Source organism: Polypterus senegalus, chromosome 7, assembly GCF_016835505.1.
Source record: "Polypterus senegalus isolate Bchr_013 chromosome 7, ASM1683550v1, whole genome shotgun sequence".
Taxonomy (NCBI): domain Eukaryota; kingdom Metazoa; phylum Chordata; class Cladistia; order Polypteriformes; family Polypteridae; genus Polypterus; species Polypterus senegalus.
The window spans coordinates 189,826,023-189,844,920 of record NC_053160.1 but is presented as its reverse complement, the minus strand read 5'-3'; the positions used below and the strand labels follow the sequence as shown (position 1 = coordinate 189,844,920).

Sequence of the window (18,898 nt, the reverse complement as noted above, 5' to 3'; positions counted from 1 at the left end):
GCCGTCCCCCAGCAGCACACCCTCAGCTCTCAGAAGGGTGTAAGCCGTCAATGGCCACCGTTGTGGTGTGAGGTGCCCGGTGTGATGCCCATGGCTACGGTCTTTTACTTAAGACAGTAAATGCCAGCAGGAGTGTTTTTAATTTTGCTGTTGAGTGCTCAGTAATTTGTGTCTTCACCATAATGAAATAATCGCTGATTGTTTCACCAAGCGTGTTAGTAGCATTTAAACCCGTGCGCCATGTTTATTTATATACGTCTCGGACATTTTTCACTGCTAATAAACAACCTGCCATCCAGTGTAAAGAATCTAACGAGACCCCAGTCTAAAACGGAGCTGTGCGGGCAGCCGGGGAGGTGCGTGACTTTTTTTTTGCTGCAGTGCTCCGACCTGCGCACTCCACTCCTACTGACCACACCTTCTTCTCGGGGGTGCCATGGAGACCACAAGTGCTATGAATGCGATTGGTCGAGTCTTCGTGATAATAGCTGCAGAAAGAAGGGTCTTGCGGGCCGACGTCACTCCTGACTGCAGCAGCAGCAGCAGCAGCCGCTCTCGTCTGGCGGTGATGCTGCAATTGGAAGCCGCGGTCAGAGATGAGGGGATTCCCCTTGAAGATGTGAAGTCACCTGATGCGCCGAACGCTAATGAGAGTCACTGGCGGACGATTGCCGTTCTCTGTCTTACGGAAGGTTTTGGAGAAATCTTATTTATTTAATGGGGGCTTATGGGGGGTCATCATTGTCACGTGTACTGAATACAAGAAGATTGTGACTCGCATGTGCTAATAAAACACGCAAAGCGTCACCGCCCTCTGCTGCCGCGTTTGGCGTGTGTGTCGCAGCCTTAATGTGACACTTCTGTCTTCTCTACCTGAACGTCATCAGAACACACTTTACAACACCATCAACCGTTAGATGACATTAAAATCCTGATGACCCCAAACTCTGTCATTAGTACGGTCGATTCGTTTCCTGCTGTCGAACAACAACCAAACCCCAAGAACAGGTCTCCATGATGAATTCTGTGCACTGTGACTTGATTGGGGCAGCAGGCTATTTTTATTAACCTGCATGGGGACCTTGGTGTCCTTTATTACCATTGCAATGTCCGTTTATTTGTCCAGGCTCACGTGAAAAAAAAGAGCAATACACACACACAGATGGCAGTGAACCAGCCAACCCTAACAACCCAATGATGGCAGGAGGAGTCAGGTCAGGTGTCGGGTTGCTGCACCCACCACACGAAAAAACAGCTTGGGATCCCAGTTTTTCAACCCCCCCAGGCAGATATACACTCCACTCCCAGACTCCAGAAATGACCCTCTATCTGCTGCAGCCAGGTGTTACATGGGCGTCCCCTTGGCCTGGTCCAGCCACTCGGGTCCTGTGAGCCGGATCACCCACGGGTAATCGCGCCACATGGCCGTAGTGGCGTAGCTGACACTCCCTCACAATGCAGGCCATGTGCCTCATTTGGGACTCCATGAGCAACACAAAGTCAAACAAGAGGCACCCAAGGATTCTCCATAGAGACACACATGATGGAGTCCAGTCTTCTCAGGTCACTTGATAGCGTCCATGTCTCACAAACAGGGAGCACCAGGACTCTAAAGACATGGACCTTCGTCCTTTTGCTGAGATATCAGGAGCGCTACACACCCCCTTCCAGTGACCTCATGACTCCACATGGTGTTACGTGGGCATCCCCTTGGCCTGGTTCAGCCACTCGGGTCCTCAACAGTGAGCTTGATCACCCTCGGGTAATCGTGCCACATGGCCGTAGTGGCTTAACTGATGTTCCCTCACAATGCAGGCCATGTGCCTCATTTGGGACTCCATGAGCAACACAAAGTCAAACAAGAGGCACCCAAGGATTCTCCATAGAGAGACACAGGAGTCCAAGTCTTCATCTCAGGTCACTGGATAGCGTCCATGTCTCACAAGCAGGGAGCACCAGGACTCTAAAGACTTAGACGAAGGTCCAGGAGGAGTGCATCTGGAAATAAAACAACATTCTCAGACCTGATGTAATCCAATTCAGGGTATTAAAGGATCAGGCGCAAGGTAGGAATCAAACCTGTGTGAGGCGCCAGTCCATCACAGGGCTCACTCATGCATACAATCACTACGTGTCTGTGTGGGCCAGAATTGTCACAGAAACTCCATGAACGCTGCAGATAAACCAAAACTCGACACAACATCAGTACTGTAGATTGTAAAGCAGTTTGAGTTTCATCCTACGTATTAAAATGTGCTACAGAAATAAATGTGTTTGTTGTTACTTTAACAACCCTTAGGGGGAGCTGCAGGAGATAGAAGAATGGACTCTGCCTCTTATGTCGATTAAAAGGACCACTTGGCTTCTTCGGCGTTGTTTCCGTCCACTGCTTGGATGTTCAATGTCAACACACACGCGCTCCCAAGCTGTCCCTTCATGCAGAGGGTTTCAGAGGCAACCTGTATGCCCCCCGCCTCTCGATCCAAATCTGAGGCTTGCCAGCGGCCAAGCAACTGAACTGATGGGCTTCAGCAGCCTGGAGACACGTCCACTTGAAGTTCTCCTTTCAATGATGGAGCTGCGCTCCCCCAAACCCAACCATCCCTTTCCCTGCTGCTCATGGGATACATTATAGATGGCTTCTCCAGATATTCTCTACCCCCTCAGACAGTCTGCGGCCAACCCTTGGAGTGTGACCCTCTGAGGTCCGGGCACTGGGCTTGGCACATTGTAACCAAGTGTAGTGCAAAGTGCTTTACAAGAGGGGAAGGAAAAGAATATAATTAAGATGAGAGAGAGAGAGAGAAAGAAAGAAAATTAAATCAAAAGTGGAAGAGTCTATAAAGAAATGAAGCATCCATTACAGTGTGTTAGACTCCAGGAGTTAATAATGGCTGAGACCGACAGTCCATGCTGATAACACACACTGTGGTGAGATGGGCAGTGAAGAAGGAGACAAAACCAGAAATCCCCGTTTATCGGATGATGAAGAACATAAGGACACCATGGAGTTCCAAGACCACCAAGAGTGATGCGCATTTATTAGCACATAAATGATGTATCGTCCTAGAAGGTTTGATGCTCTCATCACATACTGCAGTGGCCGTAGCCTTCCCTAAATCAGAGGTGGCTGCAGGGGGCTTTGGCCAAGTGGCAGTTGGGGCAGAGTGCCACCCCGGGTTACATGTGGAGGTGCAGAGTGCAGTGAGTGGGTGGGTTTGAAATTGGCACAGACACAGGAAGCAGGGGGTGACGGTGTGAGGGACCCTAACAGAATTGGGTGATGTTAATTAATAGTGGTGTCCAGCAGGGGTCGCTGTTGGGGTCTGTGCTCTTTTTAATATTTATAAATCATTTGGATAGGAATATAAATAACAAGATGGTTAACACCAAGAGTGGACACAGTGGTCAGAGTACCACTAACACTGGGATGTTACAAAGCTTTCAGCAGAACCTCCTTGGTCTTGTACTCCACATGTCAAGGCGCTATATAACCTGACATTCTGTGAGACTCCTTAATGGCTTCTGAAGACTGTCTGGCAGTTGATAGCATTGTGTCCACTACGACTCCTAAGTCCTATTCATGAGGTGGACTTTCGCTTTTCTGACCGCCCATTGTGTATTCAAACCTCATATTTTTACTTATTATGTGTAATACTTTACATTTTCATCTGCCACAAATCTACCGGAGCCTGTCTGCTGTCTAGATCCCTCTGTGATTATTCGATAGACCCTCGATGATCTGCCAGTCCACCCATCTTGGTATCATCTGCAAACATGACCAGCTTGTTATTTATATTCCTAGCCAGATTGCTGAGCTATTATAAAAAGAGCAGCGGCCTCAGCACTGACCCCTGCTGGACAGCACTCTTAATGTCCGCCAATTCTGATGAAGGCTCCTCGCACCATCATCCTTTGCCTCGAGTGTCTGCACCCGTCTACACACCACACCCTGAACTCCCACCTTATCAAATGCTTTCTGAAGATCAATAATCTCCTAAGCCCCACGTTGATCGTATTCTTTTGTTGCCCCCTCATAGAATTGCAGCATATTAGTAAAACACGACCTTACAAATCTGAACCCAGTGGGACTGTTCAGGTAAACTCCAGATCTTTCTGTGTGCTGCTGCTTGATCTTCTAATTCTTTCCATTAGTTTACCTCTGATGCACATCTTCTGCACGATATGTTGAACCTAAGGGGACGGGGCCCCCTGACGGTGTAGCTAAGGGACCACCCTCGGCTCTTTATTAAACCCGGGAGATCGCGGCTCCTGCTTCTGTTGTTCAGCTTATAATCTTGGGTTTTGATTTTCGATTATGTTTATATCTTGGCTTATGGATTCTGTTCTTGTTTTCTGGATTTGATTTGTGATGTACGTGGAGTACGATTTAGAGTTTAGTCATTTTACTTTTGACTTGGCTCTTTGAGTCAACTCAATTTGCGAGGGGAGGCAGTTTGAAAAGTGGGTGCCAGTCCATCACAGAGCCCACCACACCCACACGGGGCCAATTCTCCGTCTCCAATCTACTTGACACGCAAGTCTTTGGGGATGTCAGAGGAGAAGCAGAATCATCACAGGAAAACACGCAGAGAGATGGGGAGGACACCTAAACTCCACAAAGGCAATGCCTGGGAATTGGGTCTGAAACTGAGGATCCATTAGGGAGCAGCACCACCTGTAACAACAAGACAAGAGAAAGAAAAAGGTTTGGGGGGTCCACCCCGTAGATTGTCAGGCAAACTCAAGCAATAAAGTGAGTAGTTACGAAAGACCGAGTCCCCACAGACAAAATGGGGAGGAGAGGTGCGGGCTTTTACAGTTGGTGGGCAGGAAGAGGCGGGGCCATGCAGAGAGTGGGAGAAGTGAGGTCAATGTGGGGGGCGTGGTCTGGACAGGAAGGAGGAAGCTGGTGTCGGCTTTACTGGGTTTCCTTTCTGTTGATCTGTAGAAGAGGGAGAAGCCCTTCATCAACTGTCGAGCTGACATCGTACCCTCAGTGAAGCCCTTTGACACGTGTGTGACCCGTCGTACAACTCTCATGTTTTTGTTTCACGCTCTTCAATGAGGACACACTCGGGGGGCCAACTCAGAAGAATCATAAAAGTTGGCAGCACTGGATGCCAGGCAGAAACCAGCAGTGAATGGGATGCTAGTCCGTTAGAGCTCCCAGTTCACTTTATGCCAGTGTGTCATCTGAGATGAATGGACTTCCAAAGGAAACTATAGAAAGACAAAAGGTTTACTCCGTTGATTTAGAATGTTTTCTTATAATCGCCGGTCCTCACTAGCAAACACTCTAAAATATTTTGCAGGTATTTGGAGGTAAAAGAAGACCTGTGGCTATGGAGAGATGAGCCATTACTTGTTAGCCCCGGAATATCTATTTCCACAATCACTTCCATTATTTTGCTCTTCTGTCACACCATACTGCCTGTCGGGGGGTCTAATTGTCTGCTTCTCTTCCTGGAGGGCCAAACACAGACTGTAGTTTTGTTCCTCATCTGGCCTGACTATAAAATATTCATCAGTTAATGGCCTGCCAACAGGTAACACTGACTTGCCTTTCCTATGATGGCGCAGTGCCGTCGTGTCTGGCCTACTTGGCTGAAGATGAAACACATGGCTGTGCAGCACTGCTCTGTGCGGATCGATTGTTGGCAGACACATGCCGTTCCTTTCTACGGGATCAGTTCTCACGGAGCGCCCCATTAATCCTGCGTGTTTCCTTCTCTTACAGTCTGACAGCAACACAAGCTTCCTGCGAGCTGCCAGGGCGGGCAACATCGACAAGGTGCTGGAATATCTGAAGAGTGGCGTCGACATAAGCACCTGTAATCAGGTAAGGGCCACAAGACTTTATGCTGCATGTGGTGTCAGCTTTGTTTTCTTGTTGCATTATTTTTTCCCCCCCGTTGTCCAAGCAATCACAAAACATCAGACTGTAAGGAGACGTAGACACACAAGATGGCCGTCCATCTCAAGACACACTCATGTACACCACCGGCCCCACTTGTGCTCAGTTGAACCGACGGAGGAAAGTAAACACGACGTCTGTGTGGAAATAGCATGAGAATGTGGCCATCGACAAGTGTGGAATGATCACCACTTTCTCGAGGTTTTCCTTGGGCTTTTAACAACCACTATACAGTATTTGTAAACCTGGCTTTGGGAGAACAAGGAGTTTGTTTGTGACATTTGTTTTGAGTTAACATTAACTACTGTATGTTGAAAAATAAATAATGTCTGTCCATAATGCCATTTTGTTTCATATGGATGCTGTTAAGATGCTGCTTTTGGTTAATTATTTGTAGGTTCTCTTGAAAACATGTAGAAAAAATACACGTAGAAAAAATACACGTCTGTTTAGATCTTTAGAATCTCAGGGAGTCCTAAATGTAAGAGTAGTTGGGGGCATTTTATGGCAATTTGAAAAAGTGAAACATAGATAGACAGATAGAAAAGCCACTATATGATAGATAGATAGATAGATAGATAGATAGATAGATAGATAGATAGATAGATAGATAGATAGATAGATAGATAGATAATAAAAGGCACTATATAATAGATAGATAGATAGATAGATATGAGATAGATAATAAAAGGCACTATATAATAGATAGATAGATAATAAAAGGCACTATATAATAGATAGATAGATAATAAAAGGCACTATATGATAGATAGATAGATAGATAGATAGATAGATAGATAGATAGATAGATAGATAATAAAAGGCACTATATAATAGATAGATAGATAGACAGATAGATAATAAAAGGCACTATATAATAGATAGATAGATAGATAGATAGATAGATAGGAAAGGTGATATATAAGAGATAGATAGATAGTTAGGAAAGGCACAATATAATAGATGGATTGAACAAACTTTATTTGTCCTTAGGGTGAAATTTGGCTTTTTACAGAAGCTCATTAAGTTCATAAGTAAATAACTAAATGTACACCAGAATGACTAAACTAAAAAGAAAGAGAAAGTGCTGACTTGGCAGTCCCAGTCCCAGTCCCAGTGTGGCGCTATACAGGCCCATTGCTGTTGGTATAAAGGAGCCCGAGTCGTGTTTCTTGACACACTTCTGCTGAGGTCCTCAGTGTGTCACAGAGATGATGTTCAGTGTTGTTCATAATGGCACTCAGTGTTGTCTTCATTCTCTCTTCCTCCTCTACCTCCAGGGGGTCCAGATTGTGTCCCATAACTGAGCCTGCCCTTTTAATTAGTTTTTTTGATTTGGTAGTCCTCTCCTGCAGTGATATTTCCAGCAAAGCACACCTCCACTGGCCATCAGAGAGTTGTAGAGTAGGTGAAGGATGTCACTACCCACCTTCTCCTAAGCCTCTCCTAGTCTACTCTACCCTTTCTTCTATACTGTAGTTCCTCTATGTAATGAAGCCTTTCCAACCCATCATTGATGTGGAACCCCTGGATTCTCATAGGAGTGGACCACCTCTACATCCACTCCCTGAATACTGTCTGGGTGTTGAGGTTGTCCTCTGATGCTGTGAAAGTCAATCACCAGTTCCTTTGGTTTTGCTGATTCTGAGTTGCACACAATTCTCAAAGTTCTCCTCTCTCTTCGGTCTCATCCCTCTTTATCAATAGACCCCATAAGTGCAGAGTCATCTGAAAATGTCATCAAGTGACCTGACCTGCTGTTTTATTTATAGTCTGAGATGTACAAAAGAAACTGAGACGCGGTCCTTGGGGCTCACAAACTGTGGCCTCCATCATGCAGGACCCCACCGGCTCATCCACCTGCACATTCCTGTGCTTACCACTTAACAGGGATGGCTGGCTGGTATTGAAGGCACTGGACAAATCAAAAAAGTGAAATCCTCACAGTGCTCCCAGCATTATAAGTCTTGTGGAGCAGACAGGTCATTGCATCCTCCACTTCAGTCATTGTCTAAATAGGCAGACTGCGGTGGGTCCAGGTGGTCTACCACAAGAGGACTCATACCATCCAGGACCAGCCTCTCAAAGGTCTTCATGACGTGAGATGTAAGTGCCACTGGTCTGTAGTCTGATTTGAGTGTGATCTTCTACCTCTGATTATCATCTTAGGGGTATACTGAATATTCACTTCCATTACAAGTCTTCGAGTTCTGGTTAGCGATTTCAGTTTGATGACAAATTGGTTTCACTTTCAACTTTGACCTTGGCTCATTACTGACTGTGTTTATCTCCCGGTCCTTATAACGAAATGAATTCTGTCTCACTCTGAAGCAGTAAAGGTGCCACCATTTGGGGGAGTTATAGCTGATGGTTGCTAGGCTGTTGCTAGGCAGGGACACCCCAAAGCGAGCACCGCATGAGGCATCTCCAGGGGGATGACTCAGAGGTCAAGGTGTGCTGTCCTTCCTGGTGGCTCCAGAGTGTGGATTAACCCAAGCTAGTGTTGTTTTTCTATTTTTTTTTTTTAATTTCTTGTATATTAAGTACAGGGAAAGTATTGTAATCGTCCAAAAATTCCATTTTGAGATTTTGATGAATCTCGATGTTTTAGTCTAAAAATATGAAATACTAGCCATGTGCGCACAACTACATTGCGCATGTTAAAATTGTCTTTGAAGGGCTCCCTGTTTAAATGCGGCTGCCAGTCATGAACTGGGCCCTTCGTCGCACAGCATTATCATTTTTTTATAAGGGAAACAAAATTACAAAAGAAAACCCTTGGATATTGACTCGATAGGAACGGCCTACTTGGAATCGCTGTCCGAATCGTAATTATGTGGTGGTGTAGGAGCATTTCTGCTTCTGTCCATTCACAGTCCGTCTTGTTTCCTCTCACAAGCTCTTCTCAACCTTTCTCTAATCTCGCAGGTTGCTTTGTGGCAATTCAAAGAGTGAGGCAATATACACGGAGCAATGGTTATTAAAGGGGGACACATAGGTATCCAGGCTCTTTAAAGCATAAATAGGGATCACTTCACTGACATGTGAGCAAGCCACGGTACATCTGTGAGACGCGCAGCACTCGCCGGCTACAACGTAACAATAATAATTTCCGGAACGTGCTGTCATGTTGTCATTCATTGTACCCACTGTCTTTCTTTCACTCATATGTTACGTAGGCACGTACCTTTTATCTTCGGCAATCTCATTCTCTAACCAGGCCTCAGGAGCTAACCATCGTAACACTGTCCACCACCCCTTTCGTTATTCCGGCACATTCTTGACATTCGTGAGTAACACCAACGTACTAAACTGGAAGGTGGTCTACACATGTGTGGAATTCGCGGACAAACAAAGATTACGTTCTAAATGAAGATCACTTTAGTTAATTTAAGCACAACAATTTGTTTAGTTTGAATGTCTGTGTTTTGAGGTGTGACTGGCGTACTGCAGTCTTCAGTAGTATAAGCCTGGAGGAGATTCTTAATGCAATGCCTATGTTTTAGGTGTCTCTACTGCCATCTAGTGCTTCTTCTTCTAATTCATTCGCGGACAAACAAAGATCAAGATCCAAATGAAGATTATATATAGAGATTAATTAATTAAAAGTAAACCATTTTTGGAATTACATCTGTCTGTGTGTGTAAACACGATAACCTGAGTCCACTTTCACTGAGGTCAACCAAATTTTGCATACAAGTATCAGGTACAAAACGTAGATTTCTATCAACTTTTGGGCTATTTCCGCTAACCATCAGTGGCACTTTACCTTTTATTTACGCAGCTGCAGAGTCTGATTTATTCAACTTCCATCCATCCATTTTCTAACCCGCTGAATCCGAATACAGGGTCACGGGGGTCCGCTGGAGCCAATCCCAGCCAACATAGGGCACAAGGCAGGAACCAATCCAGGGCAGGGTGCCAACCCACCGCAGTTATTCAACTTTACTTTTATAATAATTGTTCAGTTTTTAATTATTAATTTGATTTATTGTTGATGGTTCTTTAATGTACGTAATCAGAGGTGGGTAGAGTAGCCAAAAATTGTACTCAAGGAGGAGTAGCGTTACTTCAAAGTAATATTACTCAAGTAGAAGTAGAAAGCAGTCATCCAAAAAATTACTCAAGTAAGAGTAACACAGTATTTGATGAAAAGACCACAAGTACTGAGTAACTGTTTGATCATTATAAATGATTTATTTTTAAGAAATGTAATAAGACAGACAAAAATATAAAATAATGTGCAAATTCTGCTATTTCCAAATAACAAAATAAAAAATGAGTAAAATGAAAGAACATCTTTGCAAAATAAAGATGCACGAATAACACAAAGTTCCAAATCTCAGTTTTTCACAATAAAACGTTTGAAGCCGATACCTACAGTGGGTGACATGTATGTTTGAACAGTGCAATCTACTTCGAGTGACAAGATATACCGACTGTACACTGACACTGTAATCATACTGCATATTCACTCGCCCTCCACATAGAAAATAACAATAGAACAAGGCAGCTTGTGCACGTACAACAAGTCGCGCTTTACTTTGACTTCTGCTTAAATTCAGCACTCTACAAAATGGTCTGAATAGACACAAGAGTTTGATATGTGGACTAACAGACTGACTGACCAGCTGACCACATCAGAGGCCGACCTTACAGACACTGCACTTCAAAAAAAACAAACTTACAGAGCTGTCTCTAGCGATGGTGATCTTATCTCTACATTTTATTAGTTCATTGTTCTCTTCTTTCAGGGTTAATTCATTTTGCTAACATTTGAACAAAAAGGTTGTTAAGATGAAAGAAAAAAATCACTTTGCTGTCCCAATATAAGCGAGAGTAATTTTTCAGTTTCTTTGTCTCATCTTGCCTGATGAAGAGGCCTTAGCTGCCTTGAAAGCTTACATTTGTAATCTACTTAGTTAACCAATAAAAGGTGTCATTTCACCCTACTCTCTCCAGTACCAATCTATGGCTAACACGGTACAACACTCTACTGCTATGGATTTACCATGACTGTCTGTGTCTGTGCATGTTTGGTTAAAAAGTGCTTGTTCTTCACTCGCTGAAGTGATGGTGAAGCTTCAGTGGGAGTTGGATCTCAAGGTTCTTGTGACCGTTTAGCAGTGAACAGGAGTCCTGTATGACTAAAAAGTCTCTATCAGGCCAAGAGCATCTGGCTGCAGCCACCGTAAGGTGTTGAGCTCCACAGTAAGCGGAAACACGTGACCACCACAGTAGATGGAAAAACGCCCCTCCCCTACTATCTTAAGCTTAGGAGTGCAATTTCCCTGTTGCTGCCTTCCCCAGTGTTTTTAAGGTTAGGGCTGGTGACTGGGTAGGTCCTATATTCATTCACCTACTGTGGAGGTCACGTGTTTCTGCTTACCGTGGAGCTCAACACCTTACCGTGGCTGCAGCCAAACCCTTCTTTCTCAGGCTGCAGACGCAGGGAGTTTGTGTGTGGTCATGTGACTGCATGGCCACGTCTGATTGGTGAAACGGAGTCATGTGATTATTGTTGCTATGTCTGATCGGTATAACGGAGTCATGTGATTATTGTTGCTATGTCTGATCGGTATAACGGAGTCATGTGATTATTGTTGCTACGTCTGATTGGTGAAACGGAGTCATGTGATTATTGTTGCTATGTCTGATTGGTGAAACGGAGTCATGTGATTATTGTTGCTACGTCTGATTGGTATAACGGAGTCATGTGATTATTGTTGCTATGTTTGATTGGTGAAACAGAGTCATGTGATTATTGTTGCTCCGTCTGATTGGTGAAACAGAGTCATGTGATTATTGTTGCTCCGTCTGATTGGTGAAACGGAGTCATGTGATTATTGTTGCTCCGTCTGATTGGTGAAATAGTCACGCAGTAGATCCTCCGGCGACTTCTCTCCGACTAAAATATAGCGTATATAATGTGTAAATGGAAAAAAGTCGAGTGTTGCCCAATGTAGCGGAGTAAGAGTAGCGTTTCTTCTTCACAAACGTACTCAAGTAAAAGTAAAAAGTATGGTGCAGTAAAACTACTCATAGAAGTGCAATTTTTTTTAAAACATTTACTGCGTTACATTTACTTGAGTAACTTAACTCGTTACTACCCACCTCTGTACATGCTATATAAATACAAATCATTGTCTTGCGGTTTACTTCTCAAATATCCATCCCCATATCTGGACTATGCGAGAAAGTCTTGAGGAGACCACTCCCGATTTTGTATTTATTAGATGCCAAGGCCAGTCAGTCAGTCAGTCAGTCAGTCAGTCATCATCCAACCCACTATATCCTAACACAGGGTCACGGGGGTCTGCTGGAGCCAATCCCAGTCAAAACAGCGACTTACAAATCAAATTCTGATATAACGATAACGTGCAGTGACTACACTTGACTTTGCATTCCTAGTTTTCAGACGCTCTCTTTCTCTGCACGTTTATCATTCATTTGCTCAGAGGTTGATGCGCTTGTTGCTTCCTGATCAGCTCTTCTCTTCTCCACCCTAGCGGCCCGCTTCTTGTCTTCTTCCATTGGCATCTTTTCGTGTTAAAGCTGATTAAGTCAGTGTTTGTCTTGCAATTACGTTTTCCTTAGTTTTTTTTTTACTTAAGCTGGCACTTAAGTCTTCAATCTGCCTCAAGAATAATTTAAGATATGAAGAGGTAGAGGGAAGTGGCAGCGAAGATGGTAGGGATGAGAACGGCGCCCGTATACCTGCGCCACACAGCCACCCTGCTGGCCGCTGCAGAGAGTTGATTCTACAATAAAATAAAATAAAAAGAGGAATAAAAATCATCACCCCAAAAGTGGACGTTAGAGGTCACGTAGTGTATGTGCCCAAACGTCAGGTCAATAGTTCAAACGGTTTGTGAGCTACAGGTGATTACAAATCAGACAAACGGACAGCCATGGTAGCGTATTATATAAGAAGATATTAGAATGGTAAAAAGGTGCCAGCCTCAAAACCAACTGAGAATATAATAAAAAAACAGAGCAAGAGGGAGTCGTACTGCTATTATAAAATTATACCTGCTGCTAGACTAAGATGGACATTGGCATCTTGAACTCTTCGTCATGACAGCAGCAGCTATTCTGTTGATGGGCATCTAAGCAGTTTTCTAAAATATTTCATGGAAAGGTGCATCGTCAAATGACACCCAAACAGCCAAAGCAAGATCATTCCAGGGCTGTGGAAAAAGAATGGAGAAGCATCAGCCAGTCTTGGTGGGACGGTCAGCAGGTGGGCAGAGGGAGAAAACAGACTTCTTGAAGGGACATTTGGTGAAACTAAAGGCTGTAGACCAGGGGTCACCAACTCCGGTCCTGGAGGGCCCCAGTGACTGCAGGTTTTCATTCTAACCCTAACCAGTTTTTGCTGCTAATTAACTTTTTTTCCTTTCATTTTAATTGACTTGTTTTTTTAAAGATTTGTTTCCCTGAATTTCTTCATCTTTCCTCTTAATTGCTTCATTTCTTTCCTTAAATGGCACCCAAAAAGAATTGAAACGTGAAGTGAGGGAGCCAACAGGAGACCAACTAAGCCAGGGCCTCAAACTCCAACCAGTTACTTAATTAGACTCCGATTTTTTGTTGTTAATTAAACCCGTTCTTTAATTTCGTGGCTTGTTGCTGCTCTCGTGTTGCATTAGCAGACATTTCTGAAACTGAATATTTTCTCTTTTCCAAGAGCAGATCTGTTAAAATGTTTTGTGGGCCTGAGCAGATCAACATTCCTGAGACGTTGACCTTTCTTTATTTTCAGATATTGTGTGATGGACACCAGTTTGTTGGTTCTGTTTTGGCTCATTTTCTTTCTCATTATTGTTTGGCTGCTAATTAAGGAAAAAGAAACAATTGAGGGGTCTGAGTCTGCAAGAACAAGTAGTTAAAATGAATTCAAAAGAAGTTAATTAGCAGCAAAAACAGGTCATTAATTAAGAGAAGGGTTGGAATTGAAACCAGCAGCCACTGGGGCCCTCCAGGACCAGAGTTGGCGACCCCTGCTTTAATAGGACTAAGGGCAGTCCCTGCAGTCACCCACAAGACACAAGTCAAGTCAAACTGGGGAGCATGCACTGGTGCATTGACACACCCTCTACACGACGAAACAACTCGGGATCCAGCCAGACACACGGTCCAGTCCCACCCTCCGGAAATGACTCTCTATCTGCCGTAGCCAGGTGTTACGTGGGCAACCCCTTGGCCTGGTCCAGCCACTCGGGTCCCTTAACAATGAGGATCTTACGAGAGGGCTCACCCTCAGGGAAACGCACCACATGGCCGTAGTGGCATAACTGACGCTCCCTCACAATGCAGGTCATGTGCCTCATTCAGGACTCCGTGAGCAACACAAAGTCAAACCAACGGTACCTAAGGATTTTCCAGAGAGACACACATGAAGGAGTCCAGTCTTCGTCTCAGGTCACTGGATAGCGTCCATGTCTCGCAACCATATAGCAAGAGAGGACTTGGACCTTCGTCCTTTTGCACCACACTCCCCTTTCCAGTGACCTCCTGTCCCCCCATGCTCTCCCAATCCATCTACTGACTTCATAGGAAGAGTCACATGAATGTCACTGCCAAGGTTAGTAAACCTCTCAATGACGAGGTCGACACTCTCTCCGCAAACAGACACACTGCTGATGGCTGTGCCCAAGAGGTCATTAATGACAAGACACAAAGCAGATAATTAACAAAAGGAATGACGCGCAAATAAACAAAAAGGACATAAAACCCCAGTCAGGTGAGAAACCCTAGCTGAAATACTTAGTAACACTGGGATTGGCGGACTGGAATGGAAGCCCTCGTTTTCAGGGACATCAGAGTGTGTATTCTGTCCCCGAGCGCCGTATTAGCGAGGCTTCTCTCCCAAGACCCAGTCCGTACGGATTGTGCGTCACCCCACTGGTTGTAGTGAACATGGACAGATAGTTTTACTCACCAAGAAGGTCAAGGCTGAGAATCCGTATACTTTAATATGGATTTCTGGCAAGAAGTCATACAAGTATTAGGACGTGAAAACCATGACAACTCGAAGGTAAAAGGATGAGAATTTCCTTAACCTAAAATATAATATGGCGGAAGGTAAAGCAAAGACTAAAGCAGCACCAATAGCAAAAAGGGAGCTTGGGACATACCGATGTGTATTAATTAAATAGAGGGTGGAGGTAGCAATGTCCCAAACAGTCTAATAACAATATTAACACAGGCTGCTGTAGCCGCACGGTGTGTCTCATTTAGGCAGTAGAAGGGCCCACACTCTTCAGCCAGTCCTGCACTTGTTGGGGTTTGTTTTCCTCTGAACTTTCACAACTGCTTCCAAACTAGCTTTGCTGGACTCTGGGCTTTTCCTTGCTTCACTTTTGACTCAATTCCAGATTCTTTCTTTGCCACCTCAGTAGCTGAAATGAAATGTCACTTCTCTTATACACACATGTTAAGTACGTGTAAGAGTTAGAATTAGAATTAGAATTAGAATTAGAATTAGAACAATCTAGACGAGAACAGGCCATTCAGCCCAACAAAGCTCGCCAGTCCTATCCACTTGCTTCCTCCAAGTAACTAGTTAGAGTACATCAGTCCACAAATTTGATACTAAGCTTCACTGTTATGTGTTCCTCACCTCTGAAGGAAAATCCATGCCGACGTTATGATTTATCAATAAAGACTTAAAGAGAACAGGGATTTAAAATTTGTGAAAAAGCCGATGGCAAGCGGATCACTTGTTCTTTTACCACATGCCTTCTTGCCGTATGTGCTAATCACATCCACTCAGCTCAGCCTTGAACTGGCGTTTCCTTGAGACGTCTCATTCCAAGAATTTTTTTAAAAACACTCCCTTGCCAGGGTTTTCCATGTCCCGGGCCTCTTTGGATTGTTGGAGCTTTTACAGTTAAAATTAGCAGCTAGTGGCGGTGGGTGGGTTACAGATTCTATTTAAATCACCCACTTCATTTGTAACAGCTGCGGTAACCGTAGAGGGCCTGATGTGAGCCTTAGTGATTGGCTGGAGGGGCTCAGACGCTCACGACCTTCTCACTGCCGTTCCTTTGGAAGATCTCATTTATCGGCCTCTGATGAAACTTGAATGAAACAGAATGCCATTCTATAAGAAAGAAAAATAAAACTGCAATCCTTTAAGGATTTGTCAGGATATACCTGTACGCGATTTCACTCTTTAAGGCCAGTAAGCTTTTAGGACAAACATTAAAAGAAAAAAAAGGTCTTTATTTATTGCCTCATTAAATGTATGCATTTTTATTTTATTCACATATTCACTATTGTCCAGGTTAGGGTCAGGGAGCTGAAGCCTGTCGTGGTAGCACTGAATGCAAGGCTGGAACAAACCCTAAACGCTGTGCTAGTATATCAAAACCAAGAACTCCTACTTATATTAAAACTAGCCGTCCCCTGCAGAAGTGAAACAGGACAAACTTTCAAAATGAATAAACAAACAGGTATCACTAGCTAAGTGGAGGAAAGGCACGCTCCAAAACGTGGCCAGAGGTACAGCGACTCGAATGGAGGCTGGCGCGTGAGTGAGGAGGGCCCCCGCAACCTCCGTCTCGAATTAGCACGAACATATCGCTCCTGTAAGCGAACTGTGATTCTTAGTGCGATGAGAGAAGTCGCAAAACCAACCAGAATGTTCAATCAAATCACAGAAAAAAAAAAAACCAGATCTAAATCCATTAAATACTTCTCTCGTTTGCTAGCTAAGTGGAGGTAAGGTACACGCCCTGAGGGTGGAGCATGAGTGAGGAGGGTCCCGCCCCCTTCCCCTCCCCTCAGTCCGCTGCGTCTCTCTTGGATTTACACAAATAGATTGGTACCGTAAGTGAGCTATGATACTGAGTGTGATGAGAGAAGTCGCAAAATCAACCAGAATGTTCCAGCAAATAATAGAAAAAAACCTGATCTAAATCTGTGAAGCAGTTCTCTCATTCGCTAGCTAAGTGGAGGTAAGGTACACGCCGAAGCTGGCGCATGAGTGAGGAGAAGCTGCTTCTCTCTCAGATTCGTGCAAATAAATTGGTACCACAAGCAAACGATGATACTTAGTGTGATGACAGAAGTTGCAAAATCAACCGGAATGTTCATGCAAATTCTAGAAAAAAACCTGATCTAAATCTGTTGAGTAGTTCTCTCATGAAAAGTAGACAGGCGGACTTTGAATTGATATATATTGTGAACGATAGGGGGTGCCCTCGCTCCCTTGAACCCCTGTCCACGACTCCAGACACCAGGTAAAAGTCCTCAAGTTGACTTTATTTTGTCGCCACAGTGCACAAAGCACACTCTCCACCACAATTCTCATTAAACTCACAATAATACAATAATAAACAATCCTCCAGCTCCCAGACGCGTTGCCACCCTTCCACCCAGCTCAGCTCGTTGTCTGGGAGTTCCCATAGTCCTTTTATAATCCCTGACCCGGAAGTGTTCTCAATCCCCAGTCCACAAGTCCTTATTCCTTCCGGGTCAGGGTAAATAGTCCCTTTCTTCAACCCGGAAGTCCGTCGCTCTTCCTGTGACGAACCTCCAGGTCACAGGGCACGAAGAAGCCCTCGGTCCTCCCTGCAGCTCCCTCCTGTGGCCCCCACGGCATCCAGCAGGGCTTTGCATAAAAACTCCATTGTCCATGATGCCCTGCTGGTCTTCTAGGGACCTCCACGCTGCAAGGAGGGCTCCACCTGGCGGCTTGGGGGTATTGGCCGGGATAAATGGCCGGACATCCATCACAATATATATATATATCCATCCATCCATCCATTATCTAACCCGCTGAATCCGAATAGGGTCACGGGGGCCTGCTGGAGCCAATCCCAGCCAACACAGGGCACAAGGCAGGAAACAATCCTGGGCAGGGTGCCAACCCACCACAGGACACACATAAACACACCCACACACCAAGCACACACTAGGGCCAATTTAGAATTGCCAATCCACCTAACCTGCATGTCTTTGGATTGTGGGAGGAAACTGGAGCGCCCGGAGGAAACCCACGCAGACACGGGGAGAACATGCAAACTCCACGCAGGGAGGACCCGGGAAGCGAACCCAGGTCTCCTTACTGCGAGGGCCACCGTGCCGCCCTTTATATATATATATATACAGTGGTGTGAAAAACTATTTGCCCCCTTCCTGATTTCTTCTTCTTTTGCATGTTTGTCACACAAAATGTTTCTGATCATCAAACACATTTAACCATTAGTCAAATATAACACAAGTAAACACAAAATGCAGTTTTTAAATGATGGTTTTATTATTTAGGGAGAAAAAATCCAAACCTACATGGCCCTGTGTGAAAAAGTAATTGCCCCCTGAACCTAATAACTGGTTGGGCCACCCTTAGCAGCAATAACTGCAATCAAGCGTTTGCGATAACTTGCAATGAGTCTCTTACAGCGCTCTGGAGGAATTTTGGCCCACTCATCTTTGCATCTTTATTTGAGGGTTTTCTAGCATGAAGCGCCTTTTTAAGGTCATGCCATAGCATCTCAATTGGATTCAGGTCAGGACTTTGACTAGGCCACTCCAAAGTCTTCATTTTGTTTTTCTTCTGCCATTCAGAGGTGGATTTGCTGGTGTGTTTTGGGTCATTGTCCTGTTGCAGCACCCAAGATCGCTTCAGCTTGAGTTGACGAACAGATGGCCGGACATTCTCCTTCAGGATTTTTGGTAGACAGTAGAATTCATGGTTCCATCTATCACAGCAAGCCTTCCAGGTCCTGAAGCAGCAAAACAAGCCCAGACCATCACACTACCACCACCATATTTTACTGTTGGTATGATGTTCTTTTTCTGAAATGCTGTGTTCCTTTTATGCCAGATGTAACGGGACATTTGCCTTCCATAAAGTTCAACTTTGTCTCATCAGTCCACAAGGTATTTTCCCAAATGTCTTGGCAATCATTGAGATGTTTCTTAGCAAAATTGAGACGAGCCCTAATGTTCTTTTTGCTTAACAGTGGTTTG

The 18,898-nt window shown here is 44.5% G+C and overlaps 1 protein-coding gene across 22 annotated transcripts in view; it reads left to right on the top strand.

Annotated features, from left to right (window-relative positions):
* LOC120533089 (ankyrin-2-like) overlaps positions 1 to 18,898 on the top strand; it is a 299,192-nt gene that overhangs the window by 36,625 nt on the left and 243,669 nt on the right. For all 22 annotated transcript variants that reach the window (XM_039759757.1, XM_039759758.1, XM_039759764.1 and 19 more), the window contains exon 2: positions 5,741 to 5,842. In XM_039759757.1, coding sequence (XP_039615691.1) covers positions 5,741 to 5,842 — 102 coding nt within the window. The remainder of the gene's footprint in view (positions 1 to 5,740; positions 5,843 to 18,898) is intronic.